The sequence below is a fragment of the Budorcas taxicolor genome, chromosome 18 (assembly GCF_023091745.1).
Source record: "Budorcas taxicolor isolate Tak-1 chromosome 18, Takin1.1, whole genome shotgun sequence".
Lineage (NCBI taxonomy): Eukaryota > Metazoa > Chordata > Mammalia > Artiodactyla > Bovidae > Budorcas > Budorcas taxicolor.
This window is the reverse complement of record NC_068927.1, coordinates 18,357,985-18,377,343: the sequence shown is the minus strand read 5'-3', so window position 1 is coordinate 18,377,343 and position 19,359 is coordinate 18,357,985. Positions and strand designations below refer to the sequence as shown.

The window sequence follows — 19,359 nt, the reverse complement described above, 5'->3', positions numbered from 1 at the left end:
CCTCCTCCTCCTCCATACCTCCTTACCCTGGAGGCCAAGGGACGGCGAAAAGGCTGGGGACAAGGAAGAAAGAGAAAGGAAATCATTTCCAGGGTGAGTGTTGATAACCGTCAATAATTGCCTCTGGGATCATAAGAGCAGGTCAACAGTAAATGAGATTCCAACTGTATTCAGAGCCTTAGAGGGGATTTATCCATCCATTCAATAAATTGTTGCTGAGGTATGCTTTGGGCCAAGCCCTGTTCTAGGCCCTACAGGTATGTGCTAAGTCACTTCAGTTGTGTCTGACTCTTTGTGACCCCATAGACTGTAGCCCACTAGGCTCCTCCATTCATGAGATCCTCCAGGCAAGAATACTGGCGTGGTTTGCCATTTCCTTCTCCACCTAGGGGTACAGTTCAGTTCAGTTGCTTAGTTGTGTCTGACTCTGCGACCCCATGGACTGCAGCACGCCAGGCCTCCCTGTCTATCACCAACTCCCGGAGCTTGCTCAAACTCATGTCCATCGAGTTGGTGATGCCATCCAATCATCTCATCCTCTGTTGTCCCCTTCTCCTCCTGCCTTCAACCTTTCCCAGCATCAGGGTCTTTTCAAATGAGTCAGCTCTTTGTATCAGATGGCCAGAGTATTGGAGGTTCAGCTTTAGCATCAGTCCTTCCAATGAATATTCAGGACGGATTTCCTTTAGGATGGACTGGTTTGATCTCCTTGCATTCCAAGGGACTCTCAAGAGTCTTCTCCAACATCACAGTTCAAAAGCATCAATTCTTTGGCACTCAGCTTTCTTTATGGTCCAACTCTCACACCCATACATGACTACTGAAAAAACCATAGCTTTGACTAGACAGACTTTTGTTGGCAAAGTAATGTCTCTGCTTTTTAATATGCTAAGTTGGTCATAGCTTTTCTTCCAAGGAGCAAGTGTCTTTCAACTTCATGGCTGCAGTCACCATTTTCAGTGAGTTTGGAGCCCAAGAAAATAAAGTCTCTCACTGTTTCCATTGTTTCCCCATGTATTTGCCATGAAGTGATGGGACTGGATGCCATGATCTTAGTTTTTTGAAAGGAGCTTTAAGCCAACTTTTTCACTCTCCTCTTTCACGTTCATCAAGAGGCTTTTTTAGTTCCTCTTCCCTTTCTGCCATAAGTGTGGTGTCATCTGCATATTTGAGGTTATTGATATTTCTCCCAGCAATCTTGATTCCAGCTTGTGGTTCATTTAGCCTGGCATTTCACATGATATACTCTGCATATAAGTTAAATAAGCAGGGTGACAATATACAGCCTTGATGTATTCCTTTCCCAATTTGGAACCAGTCTATTGTTCTACGTCCAGTTCTAACTGTTGTTTCTTGACCTGCATACAGATTTCTCAGGAGGCAGGTAAGGTGGTCTGGTATTCCCATCTCTTTAAGAATTTTCCACAGTTGGTTGTGATCCACACAGTCATAGGCTTTGGTGTAGTCAATCAGTAGAAGTAGATGTTTTTCTGGAACTCTCTTGCTTTTTCGATGATCCAGTGGATGCTGGCATTTTAATCTCATGAGCTACCAAGTCCTCCCATACTTTTCTTCCCAAGTCGTCTGAGGGGATCAGTCCAGGCCAGAATACTGGAGTGGGTAGCCTTTCCTTTCTCTAGGGGATCTTCCCAATCCAAGGATCAAACCCAGGTCTTCTGCATTGCAGGCAGATTCTTTACCAGCCACAAAGGAAGCCCAAGAACACCAGAGTGGGTAGCCTATCCCTTCTCCAGCAGATCTTCCTGACCCAGGCATCAAACTGGGGTCTCCTGCATTGCAGGCCAATTCTTTACCAAGTGAGCTATGAGGGAAGCACACCAAAGGTGTACAGCAGTGGCTAAAAAGACAAAAAATCTTGGGACTTCACAGGTGGTCCAGTGTTTAAGACTCCATGCTTCCATTGTAAGGGGATATGGGTTCCATCTCTGGTCAGGGAACTAAGATCCTTCATGCAGCTAAAAATTAAAACAAAAAAACACGAATCCCCAGTAGAAGCACATCAGAAACCACATCCCCTCAGACGCCCTGAGGAGGAAGGTATGGGAGGACTTGGTAGCTCAAGGGAAAACAAGCAGAGATAATCTCTCTGGGTGTTAATTTTCTCATCTGCAGAGGAGGAATACTTACAGCTGCCTGGTTATTGTTACTGATGGGTTTTTTCCTAGCTGGAGCTTCTTACAGCATAACACAAGCAAGGGCAGAGACTGAAGAAGATATATGACCAAGTATGACCCAGGGTCATGGGGGGAAATTGGAATTTTCTATGTGTAATTTCACTTTCTCTGTGTTTCTACTATCACTACTACTGCTACTGCTAAGTCACTTCAGTCATGTCCGACTCTGTGCCACCCCAGAGACAGCAGCCCACTAGGCTCCCCCGTCCCTGGGATTCTCTAGGCAAGAACACTGGAGTGGGTTGCCATTTCCTTCTCCAATGCAGGAAAGTGAAAAGTGAAAGTCAAGTCACTCAGTCGTGCCTGACTCTTAGCGACCCCATGGACTGCCGCCTACCAGGCTCCTCTGCCCATGGGATTTTCCAGGCAAGAGTACTGGAGTGGGGTGCCATTGCCTTCTCCGTCTCTGCTTTTCTACTGCTTACCAATTGCCTTGACGAGCGTGGATTACTTTTATATTGAAACAGATAATTTAATTTTTGGAAAGGGCATCCCTGCTCTGGCGCTTTCCTCTCAAACAAACTCCTTTGTGATCTGGCCTCAGCGGCTCTCCTGCCTCATCTCTTCCTGTGTTCCTTTCTGTAGTCCTAGGTTGATTTCTACCCTCCTGGCCAGGCAGGGCTAAACCTCTAGCCCCAGGCAGACCAGGCATGTCCACCTTCAGGCAGCTTTGTTCACATCACTCCCCCTGCCCTTTCAAAATCTCATTCAATCTTCAAAGGCCTAGCTGAGATGGTCTCTCCTTCATGATAGTATCTCTAGACCCCCTCTTTCTGACCCTACTCCCCACCAAGCCCAAATCTGGTCTCTCCACTCAGATGAGCTCCCTTCAAAGACATGGACTATTTGAGATCCACAACTCTATCCCTCAAAAAGCCCAGCATCTGAATTACACAGGACAATCTCCAAAAACCAGTCTGCTAAATGAACCATTGCCCCCAAACAGATGCTTCTTCTAACTCAAGTACTAACAAATGTAAGATTTTTGTCTTACATGATAATGTATTGTTACCATGATTACTGTTCTTCTTCACCATTTTACTCATTCTCTAACCTTAGGCAACTTGTTCAGCCTCTCTGGAGCTGTGGGATAGTAATAGGACCAACCTTGTAGAAGTGTTCTCTTACAGGATTATGTGAGTTAGCATGTATAAAGCACGTGGCAGAGGGGCAGTGATTCACGTGTTCAGTTGCATCATTAATTCCTTTTAGGCCTTAAGCATCAAAGCTACCCTGTCCTCCTGCACTTGACTAGAGCTAAAGGATCCACGGCAGCCCTCCTCCCCGTTCTCAGCAAAGTTATCACAGTGACTGTGAACATCCTCTGAGCCAGATATTATCCCAAACGCATCACTAAGTTCGCTCACTCAGTCCTCTGATGACCTCTTACATGATAGCTTCTGTTATTGTTCCCATTGTCAAGGAGGTGGAAACTGAGGCCAGGAAAGGGTATGAAACTTGGACAAGGTCACACGATTGGTAAGTGGCAGAGCCTGGCTGCAGATTCCAGGCTCTGAACCCTAGACGTCACCTGCCTTGCTAAGGAGATCTTCTGCATTCAGGCCAACGCTGCTTCCTTTTCTGTTTGTCTGTTCTAAGCCCTACTATGTGTGAAGTCCAACTTTCCCAACATCTTCACAGAAGCAGAAAATAAGACGATCCATTTGGAACTGAAGATGAAAGTAGTTGCTCATATGAGGATTTCTAGAGAGTTGCTTCCATAAATTTTACATTAAAATTAATTTTAAGGACACCTGGGTTGTGTCCATGTCCCGGCTATCATAAAAGGTGCTGCTGTGAACATTGGGATTACATGTGTCTTCTTCTCAGGATATATGCCCAGTAGTGGGGTTGCTGGGTCAGATAATAGATTTAGTCCCATCCTAGTTTCTAAAGGAATCTCCATACTGTTCTCTGTAACGGCTGTATCAGCTTACATTTCTGGCAGAAACTAACACAACAATGTAAAAATTTTAATTAAAAAAGCAATAGAAAAAAAGTTAAAAAAAAGCACACCTGAATACTTTCTCCTTAGGAAAGAAATAGGAAAAATAGTATAGATGACCCCCTACACCTGGTCACTCCTCCTATGCCTGAACTAACATCACCTTCCAACTTTTAAAAGTACATTTAGGTACACATGTGAATTACCCATAGAAAACATAATATATTTTGTGTGCATGTTTTTACATAAATCATACTGCATTTTACCTAGTCCTGCAACTTGGTTTTACCAATGGAAGATGTAAGGTATGTATTCTGGGGTGAGATTTTCACACCAGTGGCACTACATCATGACGTCACTTTGCAGTTTTTTCTTCTCTCCTCGCTATGTCTTGAATTTCCATGTTGGCGCATTTAGATCTTCCTCATTACTTTTCAGTGATGCTTACTCATAATTAAAGCATTTTCTCTTTTCTTTACTTTTTACCGTGATATAATTGATGTAGAACTTTGTATTAGTACAAAACTTCCAGCATAATGGGCCTTCTCAGGTGGCGTTAGTGGTAAAGATCCCGACTGCCAATGTAGGAGGCATGAGAGACATGGGTCTTTCCTGGGTGGGGAAGATCCCCTGGAGGAGGGCATGGCACCCCACTCCAGTACTCTTGCCTGGAGAATCCCATGGACAGAGGAGCCTGGTGGGCTACAGTCCACAGGGTCGCAAAGAGTCGGACACGACTGAAGTGATTTAGCACGCACGCTAGCAGCACAGTGTGATGTATGCGTGTATTGCAAAGTGGTCGCCACGATAAGTTTAGTTAGCAGACTTTTCTTGTGATGAGGATTTTTAAGATCTATTTTCTTAGCAACTTCCAGGTATACAATACAGTTTTGTTAACTATCGTCACCATGCTGTGCCTTACATTCCCAGGACTTACTTATCTTATGACTGGTAGCTTTTACCTTTGGATCACTTTTGTCCATTTCTATCACCGCCATATAGCCTTCTCAATGTGTGAAAATATTTTATATGCGCTACCTCATTCAGTTATCACATCAACGCTGTAAAGTGGGTTGTTTTATTAGTCCCATTTTACTGATGAGGCAACAGAGGCACGGAGTGACTGAGTCACATGTCTGTGGTTCCATAAATGACAAGCGTGAGGCATCAACACTGACAGTGTGCTCCAGGATCCAATGTTAACTAATACTTCTTAAGTGAGTGCTTTAACCTTCCCCCACCAATGGACATTTAGGGTGTTTCTGGGTTTGCTGCTATGGGCAGTGCTATAATCAACATCCTTATATATGTGCTTCCTCCAGCACATCAGAGTGTTTCTCAATGGAGAAATCAAAGTGACAGTCATGGGGTTTGTGTAATTATTAGCTTTTAAAAGATACTGTTAACTTGTCCTCCAAACTGGCTGTACAAAGTTATGCTCACCCAACACTAAAAATTTTTTAAAGCTTAGCCTGGGACACATTCTGGGCACTGGAAGGAGACTGGGTTAAAATGAAAAGAAAACCACTTCTTAGGAATTCAGGTTGGTAATTCCAAAAGACATTAACGAATTGATTCCTTAAATATTTTGTGACTTGGAATGTCAGCTTTTATACAATGTACTAGGCAGTACATGTTGGGGAGGGAGGGAGTGGGCAGAAGAGTCCATAGCAAAAAAGAGAAAGGAGAAGGAGAAAAAGACTCAGCTCCCGCCAAAAAATGCAGGTATTACTATTAGAATGAATGGAATGGAGTGGAATGGAAGAAAATACTAGAAGCAACTCTGTGGAATCTGGCTATTAGTAGTAGTAGCAATGTTAGTAGTAGTAGCAATAGTAGTAGCTAATTAGTAGTAGTAGCAATAGTCCAAAAATGTAACGTTCGTTGGGTGCAGTCTATGTGTGCAGGTATTCATCTCATTGACATTCTTACAGTAACCATGTAGAGTAGGTGTAATCATTCCAGCTTTACAGGTGGAGGCTCAGAGTGGCAAAGTAACTTGTCCGGGGTCACACAGTTAGCGACGTGAGACCTGTGAACGCGGGTGTCTCTCCACTCTACCACCCTGCCTCTCAAGCTTGCTGGCCCATAGAAGGCATGGCGAAGCCACCTGTCACACGCACATGCAGCCTCTTCTGGGAACTGGAGGGGTGACACCTGTGTCCACGGGCTTCTTGTCTTGCAGGCCATTAGCTTCTTCACCAGCGACGTAAACTACCTGTTCGAGGGAGTGTACTACGGGCCCCTGGCCATGCTCACCGGCTCACTGTTCACAGTCTGCACCATTGCTTCTTGCTTCATTCTCGGGCCCACAGCGCTCATGGCCACGCTGTGCTATCTTCTGTTTTTGCTGCTGCAGGTAATGTCTTTGCCACCCATTGGATGCTGGACATTCCCCAGAACTCTTAGGGCTCTAGGATTGGGGGTGCTTGAGTGGGAAGGCTGACCCTTGTTGACTGTTCATTCTATTGCAAGTGAGCTTCGGCGTCAATTCCTCCATCAAATGGTTTTCTGGCCACCATGCTGGGGCCTCATAAATAATAATAAGAAGTGAATCTGATGGGTGAGGTCCACCTCGTGGGTTTCTGTGAGCGATGATCTGCTTCACGGACTTTCCTCAGCAGCTATCCTCTGTGGAGTTCCTTCTCTTTTACCCAGAATTTGCTAGTATAATAGAGCTGACAGCATAGAACATTGGCACAGTTTAATGGGGGAAGAGAAGCAAATTTGCTGCCAAAGATTCAGCTGAAATAAATGGGCAAAACAGGAAGTGACTCTTGGATTTGTGTGCTCTGACTTATTGAAATGGAGTGTTTTCCTTTGTCAGTTCAGGCACTCTAATCAAAAGGTGATTGTAGTCCTACTGCATGGAGAAGGCAATGGCAACCCACTCCAGTACTCTTGCCGAAAATCCCATGGATGGAGGAGCCTGGTAGGCTGCAGCCCACGGGGTCACGAAGAGTCAGATATGACTGAGCGACTTCACTTTCACTTTTCACTTTCATGCATTGGAGAAGGAAATGGCAACCCGCTCCAGTGTTCTTGCCTGGAGAATCCCAGGGATGGGGGAGCCACCAGGCTGCCGGTGGACTGCCATCTTTGGGGTCGCACAGAGTTGGACATGACTGAAGTGACTTAGCAGCAGCAGCAGCCGTCCTACCGCACAGCAAGGAAACCATATTCAATATCCTGTAACAAACCATAATGGAAAATTATTTATATATATATATGTATGTATAACTGAGTCATTTTGCTGTACTGAGAAATTCAGTTCAGTTCAGTCGCTCAGTCGTGTCTGATTCTTTGTGACCCCATGAATCACAGCATGCCAGGCCTCCCTGTCCATCACCAACTCCCGGACTTCACTCAGACTCACGTCCATCAAGTCAGTGATGCCATCCAGCCATCTCATCCTCTGTCGTCCCCTTCTCCTTCTGCCCCCAGTCCCTCCCAGCATCAGAGTCTTTTCCAATGAGTCAACTCTTCTCATGAGGTGGCCAAAGTGCTGGAGTTTCAGCTTTAGCATCATTCCTTCCAGAGAAATCCCAGGGCTGATCAGAATGGGCTGGTTGGATCTCCTTGCAGTCCAAGGGACTCTCAAGAGTCTTCTCCAACATCACAGTTCAAAAGCATCAATTCTTTGGCGCTCAGCCTTCTTCACAATCCAACTCTCACATCCATACATGACTACTGGGAAAACCATAGCCTTGACTAGATGGACCTTAGTCGGCAAAGTAATGTCTCTGCTTTTTAATATGCTATCTAGGTTGGTCATAACTTTTCTTCCAAGGAATAAGCGTCTTTTAAATTAATACAGCACTAAAAATGAACTATACTTCAATAAAAATTTTTTAAAAATGTGATGTAATTTGTAGAGGGTTTAGTACTCTTGCCTGGAAAATTTCATGGACTGAAGAGCCTGGTGGGCTACAGTCCATGGGGTCGCAAAGAGTCGGACATGACTGAGCGACTTCACTTTCACTTTAGGGTTCCCAGAGGCAGAGGAGTCATGTTTCTGTTTAGTTAGCCAAAGCCTGGCTTGGAACTCAGAAGAGAAAGCCCCCCAGGATGTGTGAGGCAGGTGTCCTGAGGCATGATGGCCCAGAGAGGCTTCCAGACTTTCAGCGGGGACCAGGAACTGAGAGTGCAGGCTTAGCTCCAGGGATTCAGTCCACATGCGGAGCTGACTTGGGAAGTGCTCTCAGTTGCCACACTAACGCCAGACTGCACTTTCCTGCCCTTGTAAAAGACGCTCTTGCTGCATCCTCACTGCAGGTATTCCTGACCAGAAAGATTGTGGTGTCACAGAATCATACATCAGAGGTCAGTGACCAGCGCATCCGTGTGACCAGTGAAGTTCTCACCAGCATTAAGCTGATTAAAATGTACGCCTGGGAGAAGCCATTTACAAAAGTCATTAAAGGTACAGAATACCTGGCTTTCTGCTCTGAGCCTGGGATGTCATGGCGGACTGAGCCTTTCACCTTCTGGGGATTCTTTCATCTTCCGGGGCTTGATCTATGCTCCTGGCAGAATGTTCTTGTGAATCATTTCTTCATTTTGAATTTTCCAGATCTCAGAAAAAAGGAAACAAAGCTCTTGGAGAAGTGTGGGTTTATCCAGAACCTGACCACAGTCATCATGTTCCTAGCCCCCTCCTTATCTGTAGTATTGCTGTTCCTCACCCACACAGGCTTACGACTGAAACTCACAGCTTCAGTAGTAAGTGCTGGGGTCCTTTGCTTCCTCCCTCATATATAGGGAGTTTTCTCATGTGTCCTTTTCCAGTCCATGCCCCCCGAAAGATCTAGAGGTTTTGTAAACGAATAATACAAATGAATCTTGATTTTCCAGACTGTTAGGGTCTTGAGCTTTCTTCCATTTCAGTCCATATGTGGAGCTGGTATCCCCTGCATAGCAGCTGTGGGGGCTGGAGTGGGGTGGGGAAAGATTGTCATCTCGGGGTGCAGTGGAGGTGAAACGTGTAGTTAAAACCCAGATGATGCTGAGGTTGAAAATCCTGAAGTGGGGAGCTCCTCTGATCTCAAGATAGGGCCCTGAAAATGCATTTTAAATGCAAAGGTCTGGCAACTTCTGTCTTTTCTTTTGTGGTCTGACCCTGGCCTTGGGGAGCAGCAGCTGCCTTTTAAGGTTAGGAATTTGATTATTTGACATAAGACAGAGTGCTACTATAGAGGCTTCCCAGGTGCTCAGTGGTAAAGAATCTATGAGTTTGACCCCTGGGTTGGGAGGATCCCCTGGAGAAAGAAATGGTAACCCACTCCAGTATTCCTGCCGGGGGAATCCCATGGACACAGGAACCTGGTGGACTACAGTCCATGGGGTCGCAAAGAATTGGACAAGACTTAGTGACTAAACAACAACCACCACAAAACAGCTCTTAGGTTAGAATCCATCCAAAAAGCCCAGGAGCCTGCATCTGAAACAAGAGAGGTGCATTTGACAGTCTGCAGCCAAGGGCTTGTTGGTGCTCCAGACGGCAGTCACCTCTGCTAGCCTGGCACACACCAAGGAACACCCCAGGGAGTCGTTGGGTGGTAGGAAGACTGTGTAAGGAGAACACTCAGTGGAACTTTAAGGTCACACTGCACTTAGACCACACCAGGTTTGACTGAAGGTTAGACTAAAGCTCTGTTGGAGTGGAGGTTCATCTGGACCAAGAAGAGGGTAGAGACGGGGCATGAATGGCATGAATTGAATGGAAGGTTCCCAAGGTACCTTCCCGAGGTCATTCTCTGGGATCCTGAGAACCAAGGGTGGTTTGCTACAGTCAGGAAAGGTCTCCTGACAGGGTAAGGTGAGGCATGGATTAAGCTTGATGCTTAGGGAGTTTTTCTTTCTTTTCTAAATTTTTATTGGATTGTAGCTCATTTACAATGTTGTGTTAGCAAAGTGAATCAGATATATCAATTCTTTTTCCTATTTTTTTTCCTATATAGCTCATTACAGAATATTGAGTAGAGTTCCCTGGGTCCTTGTTAGTTATCTATTTTATATATAGTAGTGTGTACATGTTAATCTCAATTTCCTAATTTATCTCTTCCCCCCACGCTTCCCCTTTGAAAACCGTAAGTTTAATTTTGAGATCAGTGAGTCTGTTTGTGTTTTGTGAATAAGTACATCTGTACCATTTTAAATTAGATTCCACATATAAATGATATCATATGCTGTTTGTCTTTCTCTACCTGACTTAATTCACTTAGGATGATAATCTCTAGATTCATCCATGTTGCTGCTAATGGCCTTATTTTATTCTGTTTTATGCTAAATCATATTCCATTGAATGTATGTACCACGTCTTCTTTATTCATCTGTCATTGGACGTTTAGGTTGCTTCCATGTCTTGGCTATTGTGAATAGTGCTTCCATGAATATTGTGGTGTACATATCTTTTCAAATTATGATTTTCTCTGAATATATGCCCAGGAGTAGGATTGCTGGGTAATATGGTATATATATATATATCAGTTTGGAGAAGGCAATGGCACCCCACTCCAGTACTCTTGCCTGGAAAATCCCATGGACGGAGGAGCCTGGTAGGCTGCAGTCCATGGGGTCGCTAAGAGTTGGACATGACTGAGCAACTTCCCTTTCACTTTTCACTTTCATGCATTAGAGAAGGAAATGACGACCCACTCCAGTGTTCTTGCCTGGAGAATCCGAGGGACGGGGAGCCTGGTGGGCTACCGTCTATGTTCAGTTCAGTTCGGTTCAGTTGCTCAGTCGTGTCCGACTCTTTGCGACCCCATGAATCGCAGCACGCCAGGCATCCCTGTCCATCACCAACTCCTGGAGTTCACCCAAACTCATGTCCATTGAGTCGGTGATGCCATTCAGCTATCTCATCCTCTGTCGTCCCCTTCTCCTCCTGCCCCCAATCCCTCCCAACATCAGGGTTTTTTCCAATGAGTCAACTCTTCACATGAGGTGGCCAAAGTATTGGAGTTTCAGCTTTAGCATCAGTCCTTCTAAAGAACACCCAGGACTGATCTCCTTTAGGATGGACTGGTTGGATCTCCTTGCAGTCCATGGGATTCTCAAGAGTCCTCCAACACCACAGTTCAAAAGTATCAATTCTTCGGCACTCAACTTTCTTCACGGTCCAAATCTCACATCCATACATGACTACTGGAAAAACCATAGCCTTGACTAGAAAGACCTTTGTTGGCAAACTAATGTCTCTGCTTTTGAATATGCTATCTAGGTTGGTCATAACTTTCCTTCCAAAGAGTAAGTGTCTTTTAATTTCATGGCTGCAATCACCATCTGCAGTGATTTTGGAGCCCAAAAAGTGAAGTCTGCCACGCTTTCCACTGTTTCCCCATCTATTTCCCACGAAGTGATGGGACCGGATGCCATGATCTTCGTTTTCTGAGCTTTAAGCTAACTTTTTTCACTCTCCTCTTTCACTTTCCTCAAGAGGCTCTTTAGTTCCTCTTCACTTTCTGCCATAAGGGTGGTGTCATCTGCATATCTGAGATTATTGATATTTCTCCTGGCAATCTTGATTCCAGCTTGTGTTTCTTCCAGCCCAGCGTTTCTCATGATGTACTCTGCATAGAAGTTAAATAAGCAGGGTGACAATATACAGCCTTGACGCACTCCTTTTCCTATTTGGAACCAGTCTGTTGTTCCATGTCCAGTTCTAACTGCTGCTTCCTGACCTGCATACAGGTTTCTCAAGAGGCAGGTCAGGTGGTCTGGTATTCCCATCTCTCTCAGAATTTTCCACAGTTTATTGTGATCCACACAGTCAAAGGCTTTGGCATAGTCAATAAAGCAGAAATAGATGTTTTTCTGGAACTCTCTTGCTTTTTCCATGATCCAGCGGATGTTGGCAATTTGATCTCTGGTCCCTCTGCGTTTTCTAAAACCAGCTTGAACATCTGGAATTTCACGGTTCACATATTGCTGAAGCCTGGCTTGGAGAATTTTGAGCATTCCTTTACTAGCGTGTGATGCTGCTGCTGCTAAGTCACTTCAGTCGTGTCCGACTCTGCGTGACCCCATAGATGGCAGCCCACCAGGCTCTCCCATCCCTAGGATTCTCCAGGAAAGAACACTGGAGTGGGTTACCATGAGTGCAATTGTGCGGTACTTTGAGCATTCTTTGGCATTACCTTTCTTTGGGACTGGAATGAAAACTGACCTTTTCCAGTCCTGTGGCCACTGCTGAGTTTTCTACATTTGCTGGCATATTGAGTGCAGCACTTTCACAGCATCATCTTTCAGGATTTGAAATAGCTCAACTGGAATTCCATCACCTCCACTAGCTTTGTTCATAGTGATGCTTTCTAAGGCCCACTTGACTTCACATTCCAGGATGTCTGGCTCTAGGTGAGTGATCACACCATCGTGATTATCTGGGTCATGAAGATCTCTTTTGTACAGTTCTTTTGTGTATTCTTGCTACCTCTTCTTAATGTCTTCTGCTTCTGTTAGGTCCAGACCATTTTCTGTCCTTTATTCAGCCCATCTTTGGATGAAATGTTCCCTTGGTATCTCTAATTTTCTTGAAGAGATCTCTAGTCTTTCCCATTTTGTTGTTTTCCTCTATATCTTTGCATTGATCACTGAGGAAGGCTTTCTTATCTCTCCTTGCTATTCTTTGGAACTCTGCATTCAGATGCTTATATCTTTTCTTTTCTCCTTTGCTTTTCGCTTCTCTTCTTTTCACGTTTATTTGTAAGCCCTCCCCAGACAGCCATTTTGCTTTTTTGCATTTCTTTTCCATGGGAATGGTCTTGATCCCTGTCTCCTGTACAATGTCACGAATTGTATAAATATATATATATATATTTAAGGAACCTCCATATTGTTCTCCATAATGGTTGTGCTAATTTACATTCTCACCAACAGTATAGGAGGATTCCCTTTTCTCTACACCCTCTCCAGCATTATTTTTTATAGATTTTTTGGATTTATTTATTTTTAATTGAAGGATAATTGCTTTACAGCATTACATTTGTTTCCACCAAACATCAACATGAATCAGCCATAGGTTTATCCATGTCCCTTCTCACTTGAACATCCCTCCAACATCCCTCCCCATCCCACCCCTCTAGGTTGTTACAGAGCCCCAGCTTGAGTTCCATGAGTCATACAACAAATTCTCATTGGCTATCTATTTTGCACTTGGTAATGTATGTTTCCATGTTAGTCTCTCCATACCTCCCACCCTCTCCTTCTTCCCTCTCCATCTGTCCGTAAGTCTGGTCTCAATGTATCTTCACTGCCGCTGTGCAAATAGGTTCATCAGTACCGTCTTTCTAGATTCCATGTATATGCATTAGTATACCATAATTGTTTTTCTCTTTCTGACTTACTTCACTCTGTATACTAGGTTCTAGGTTCATTCACCTCATGAGGACTGACTCTCAAATGTATTCTTTTTTATGGCTAAGTAACATTCAGAGCCAGACATCCTGGAATGTGAAGCCAAGTGGGCCTTAGAAAGCATCACTATGAACAAAGCTAGTGGAGGTGATGGAATTCCAGTTGAGCTATTTCAAATCCTGAAACATGATGCTGTGAAAGTGCTACACTCAATATGCCAGCAAATTTGGAAAACTCAGCAGTGGCCACAGGACTGGAAAAGGGCAGTTTTCATTCCAATCCCAAAGACAGGCAATGCCAAAAAATGCTCAAACTACCGCACAATTGCACTCATCTCACACGCTAGTAAAGTAATGCTCAAAGTTCTCCAAACCAGGCTTCAGCAATATGTGAACTGTGAACTTCCAGATGTTCAAGCTGGTTTTAGAAAACGCAGAGGGACCAGAGATCAAATTGTCAACATCCGCTGGATCATGGAAAAAGCAAGAGAATTCCAGAAAAACATCTGCTTTATTGACTATGCCAAAGCCTTTGACTGTGTGGATCACAATAAACTGTGGAAAATTCTGAAGGAGATGGGAATACCAGACCACCTGACCTGCCTCTTGAGAAATCTGTATGCAGGTCAGGAAGCAACAGTTAGAACTGGACATGGAACAACAGACTGGTTCCAAATAGGAAAAGGAGTGCGTCAAGGCTGTATATTGTCACCCTGCTTATTTAACTTCTATGCAGAGTACATCATGAGAAATGCTGGGCTGGAAGAAACACAAGCTGGAATCAAGATTGCCAGGAGAAATATCAATAATCTCAGATATGCAGATGACACCACCCTTATGGCAGAAAGTGAAGAGGAACTAAAGAGCCTCTTGATGAAAGTGAAAGTGGAGAGTGAAAAAGTTGACTTAAAGCTCAACATTCAGAAAACAAAGATCATGGCATCCAGTCCCATCACTTCGTGGGAAATAGATGGGGAAACAGTAGAAACAGTGTCAGACTTTCTTTTTTTGGGCTCCAAAATCACTGCAGATGGTGACTGCAGCCATGAAATTAAAAGACACTTACTCCTTGGAAGGAAAGTTATGACCAACCTAGATAGCATATTCAAAAGCAGAGACATTACTTTGCCGACTAAGGTCCGTCCAGTCAAGGCTATGGTTTTTCCAGTAGTCATGTATGGATGTGAGAGTTGGACTGTGAAGAAAGCTGAGCACCGAAGAATTGATGCTTTTGAACTGTGGTGTTGGAGACGACTCTTGAAAGTCCCTTGGACTGCAAGGAGATCCAACAAGTGCATTCTGAAGGAGATCAGTCCTGGGATTTCTTTGGAAGGAATGATGCTAAAGCTGAAACTCCAGTACTTTGGCCACCTCATGTGAAGAGTTGACTCATTGGAGAAGACTTTGATGCTGGGAGGGATTGGGGGCAGGAGGAGAAGGGGACGACAGAGGATGAGATAGCTGGATGGCATCACTGACTCAATGGACGTGAATCTGAGTGCACTGCGGGGGTTGGTGATGGACAGGGAGGCCTGGCGTGCTATGATTCATGGGGTCGCAAAGAGTTGGACACGACTGAGTGACTGAACTGAACTGAACTGAACACTCCATTGTAAATATGTCCCACAGCTTCTTTATCCATTCGTCTGCTGACGGACATCTGGGCTGCCTCCATGTCCTAGCTGTTATAAACAGAGCTGCTGTTCATTGGGGTACACGTGTCTTTTTCAGTTTTGGTTTCCTCAGGGTATGTGCCTAGTAGTAGGATTGCTGGGTTATATGGTAGTTTTAATCTTAGTTTTTTCAAGGAGCCTCCATGCTGTTCTCCAATGTGGCTGTATCAATTTTCATTGCAACCAATACTGCAAGAGGGTTCCCTCTTCTCCACACTCTGTCTAGCATTTATTTTTTGTAGATTTTTTTATGGCCATTGTGACCAGTGTGAGGTGATACCTCATTGTAGTTTTTGATTTGCATTGCTCTAATAATTAATGATGTTGAACATCTTTTCATGGTTTTTTTTTTTTTTTTTCTGGTCATCTGTCTGTGTTCTTTGGAGAAATGTCTGTTTAGATCTGCTTATTTTTTGATTTTTTTTTCTTTTATTGAGCTGCATGAGCTGTTCATATATTTTGGAGATTAATCTCTTTTAACAACAGTAATAGTTCAAAGCTATGTCACTGGTAGCTCTCTGGGTAATTTTTCAGTGTTTCCCAACTATTCCTGTACCACGGTCAGGATTTGGGGCGTTTTGCCAATGGGGAAACTGTGGTGGGAGTGACCTGTCTGAGTTAGGGAATTATCCAGTGCTAAGCTATAAACGCAACCAGGCCTTCACTCAGTGACTTTAAGATGAGTGCTCTCCCCACTTTTCCTAGTCGTCCCGAAATACCAAATGAGGAACCTGCTTGCTGGAAGCTGCAGGTCTGGCTTTGCAGCTTGAAACTCCGGGATGGGGTCTTCCTTGGGAGGGGGAGCAGGACAGTGTCGAGACACTCACTGCCTCCTCTCTGCCTCATCCAGGCCTTCACCACCGTGGCCACCTTGAGTCCCATGCGGCTGTTGGTGTTCTTAACACCCTTCGCAGTCAAAGGCCTCACAAACTCCGTGTCTGCCGCGGACAGGTTCAAGGTGAGTGGCTAGAGGTCTGACCATGCAGCCCTTGACTCCGTGTTCTCATGGGCCTTCAGCCCCATGCCGTCCCTCCTGAGTGTGACCCCAGGCCAGGCAGAGTCCAGCCTAGATGGAGAGGGACTAACTAGAAGTAGGATTGCTGATCCATCTCACTCGGTGATCTCCTGTGCTCAGGGTGGTGTGGGGCTGGGAAGACAGATGAGTCAGGCTAGTTGCCAGGCCCCAAGGACATTCTAGGACATGGATCCAAACCACATCTCAGCCAGATGTGGTTTGACCTGCAGACCCTGTTCAGGTGTGGGTAGAGTTACCATGATCGTTTTGGTTTTTTAAAAATTGCATCTGTTGCTGGCATTTAAAAAACCGGAAATTGTATATTAAAAACTCAGATTTCTGGATTTTCTTGAATAATCAGAAGATCTGGCAATAGTGGACCCACATTATTCTGTGGCCACAGCAGATCTAGCCGAGGTGGTAGCTGCCCCTCATTTAGTCAGAGAATTCAGGTGGAGTTTGCTGCAGCCTCCACCATGCCATCGCACACCTCCAGGCCTGGGGCTTACTTTCCATTCATCATCTCAGCAATGGTTTACTTCACTTCTTTACCTTTCTGGTCTTGTCCCTATAGGCACCGAAGTTGAAAACCTCTCATCTAAACCAATTTCTAAAAGCATTTTATAGTCATCTCTCCTAAATGCGTGCAGTCCCCAATCTACATCACCCATTCACTCATACACTTATTTAAAAAAAAAATTAGCAAGAAGTGTCCTGGCAGTCCAGTGGTTAAGACTCTACACTTTCACTGCTGTTGCTCTGATTCAATCCCTGGCAGGGAACTTAGATCCTACGAGTCACACAATGTGGCTTAGAAGAAAAAACAAACAAACAAAAATAATGAATACTCGTCATGGAGAACACCACAGTGAGAATGATCGTATGGTTCCTGCTCTCAGAGGGTTATAATTGTTACCAAGTCCAGGCTCACTCTGCTCACCACACGACAGGCCAATTAATCAAGAGACGAGGTGTTGAGGCAAGGAATACAACTTTATTTGGAAAGTTGGCAGACTGAAAAGATGTCAGAATAATTTCTCAAAATAACCATCCTATGGGGGTCTGGATGCCAGGTTCTTTTATAGAACAGAGATGAGGGGAGGTGAGGAAGTAAAAAAGACCATTGGTTTTACAAATATCTCCTGGCATGGCCAGCCTTGGGAAGGAGATTTGTTAATTTTTTCCTTCCTGTAGCCATCCACAAGTGGACACGGTCCTGAACAAAGGCATTCTGGTTAAACATTTAAGCAGAAGGGCAGGGTCCCCTGAGGCAGGCCATTATGTACGAGCAGTACCGTTTTAGTGGATAAAAGCAATGGGAAGCAAAGGTTGAAGGGAAAGAAGCAGATCCAATATGGAGTCAGTTCTTTTCTATAACGTAATCTGGTACTGGAAACAGGTGATGTACAAGTGAATTAACCATCAGAGAAGATAACATTAGCTCATGTGAAGGGCTGTGGTGCCAATAAAGCAGAGTGATGTCCTGGAGTGCATGCTGGGGAGGGCTGGGGCCACAGCGGCCAGGGACGTATCTCTCCCAAGGAGAGGTTTGAGTTGAGTGATAATGACAAAGCACAGAGGACAGCAAGTACAAAAGCCCTGAGGCTGGAATTAACTTGTCTTGTCTGAGTAACACTAGTTCTTGACTTATCAACAGCCTCAGGAGCTCCCTAACTTCTCAGCTTCAGCTGTTGGGGCCCCTTCTGCCTCCTCCTCCCCACTGGAGGAGTTCTCCTGCCCTCCCCTTCCATGCCTGTTTCTACCTGCAGGAGATGAGGAGGCTACAGCCTGGGCCGAGAGGGTGGGTAGGGATGCTGGCAGACGGGATGACCAAGGAGACAGCTACAGGGCAGGGAAGGGGGTGGGAGGGATGCAGCAGGAGAGGAGGAGGCTGGAAGGGGAGGGCCAGGGCAAAGCTACAGTTTTCCTAGTAGCCGTATACAAATGTCAGAGTTGGACACAAAGAAGGCTGAGCACTGAAGAACTGATGCTTTCAAATTGTGGTGCTGGAAAAGACTCTTGAGAATCCCTTGGACTACAAGGAGATCAAACCAGTGAATCCTACAGGAAATCAACCCTGAATATTCATTAGAAGGACTGATGCTGAAGCTGAAGCTCCAGTACTTTATCCACCTGATGCGAAGAGCCAGCTCATTGGAAAAGACTCTAATGCTGGGAAAGACTGAGGGCAGGAGCAGAAGCGGGCAATTGGGATGAGATGGTTGGATGGCATCACTGACTCAATGAACATGAGTTTGAGCAAACTCCAGGAGATAGTGAAAGACAGGGAAGCCTGGCATGCTGCAGTCCATGGGAGGGTCTCAAAGAATTAGACACGACTTAGCTACTAAACACCAGCGAGAGGGCTAAGATATCAGACCCTGGGCTGCACTTCCTCAGCGCCTCAAGGGGCTGGGGCTGTTACGCTGGACAAGTACTAACCCTCCAAGTCCCTTCACTTCAAGACCTCTTTTCAGTCATCTGTGTTTTCTGTCTGATGCATAGGCCTTTGTCTTTGAGATCCTCAGGCTGGAAGGGGGAAGAGAGATCTCTAAGGCCAGATTCTTTCTCCTCTGTTCCCCTCAGGGCTGTACTAAGGAGTCACCTTGTGGGTGGGGCAGGGAGAAGAAAGCTGCAGGCCCTCAGGAAGGCTGCCTCCATGCAGGTGGCCACAGGTAGGAGGCAAGCTGGCTGCTGGGTGCTGCCGAGGCTGCACACTGGGGCTCCGGGTGGTAGGCAGCCCTCCAGACCACCTTTTCCTTTCCACTGGTTATTAAAAAAATAATAATAATAAATGAAAAGTCACTGAGTGGCATCATTAAAGTTACAGACTGAGAATTTGCTGAGAGCATTTGGGGGTCACCCCATAACCCAGTTTGTTGGTGTCGACTCATGTCCAGATGTGTGCTTATTATACTGACACATTAAGGCACTGTGCTTTTTTTTTTTTTAAAGCAAGGGAATGAAAACCACAAATCTGGGGACAGTGTTTGCCCAAGGGGAGGGCTTGGAAAGAGGGGGTTTCTTTGTCCCACCAAGCCGGAGGATGAGCTGGGAAGGACCCCATTGATCGATAAAAGTCATGGCTCCTGGGTCCACTGGTGGGCTCACAGATATTCAGTATGTTATTAAAAAATTGCTAAACGAGTAAATGCCCAACTAGCTAAATGAAATA

General features: G+C 45.1%; 1 protein-coding gene across 1 annotated transcript in view; it reads left to right on the top strand.

Annotated features, from left to right (window-relative positions):
* The window catches only part of ABCC11 (ATP binding cassette subfamily C member 11), an 80,144-nt gene that overhangs the window by 16,671 nt on the left and 44,114 nt on the right, over positions 1-19,359 (top strand). Inside the window, exons 6-9 of the mRNA XM_052655999.1 lie at positions 6,326-6,499; positions 8,416-8,563; positions 8,714-8,862; positions 16,020-16,127. Of these exons, the coding sequence (XP_052511959.1) occupies positions 6,326-6,499; positions 8,416-8,563; positions 8,714-8,862; positions 16,020-16,127 (579 nt within the window). The remainder of the gene's footprint in view (positions 1-6,325; positions 6,500-8,415; positions 8,564-8,713; positions 8,863-16,019; positions 16,128-19,359) is intronic.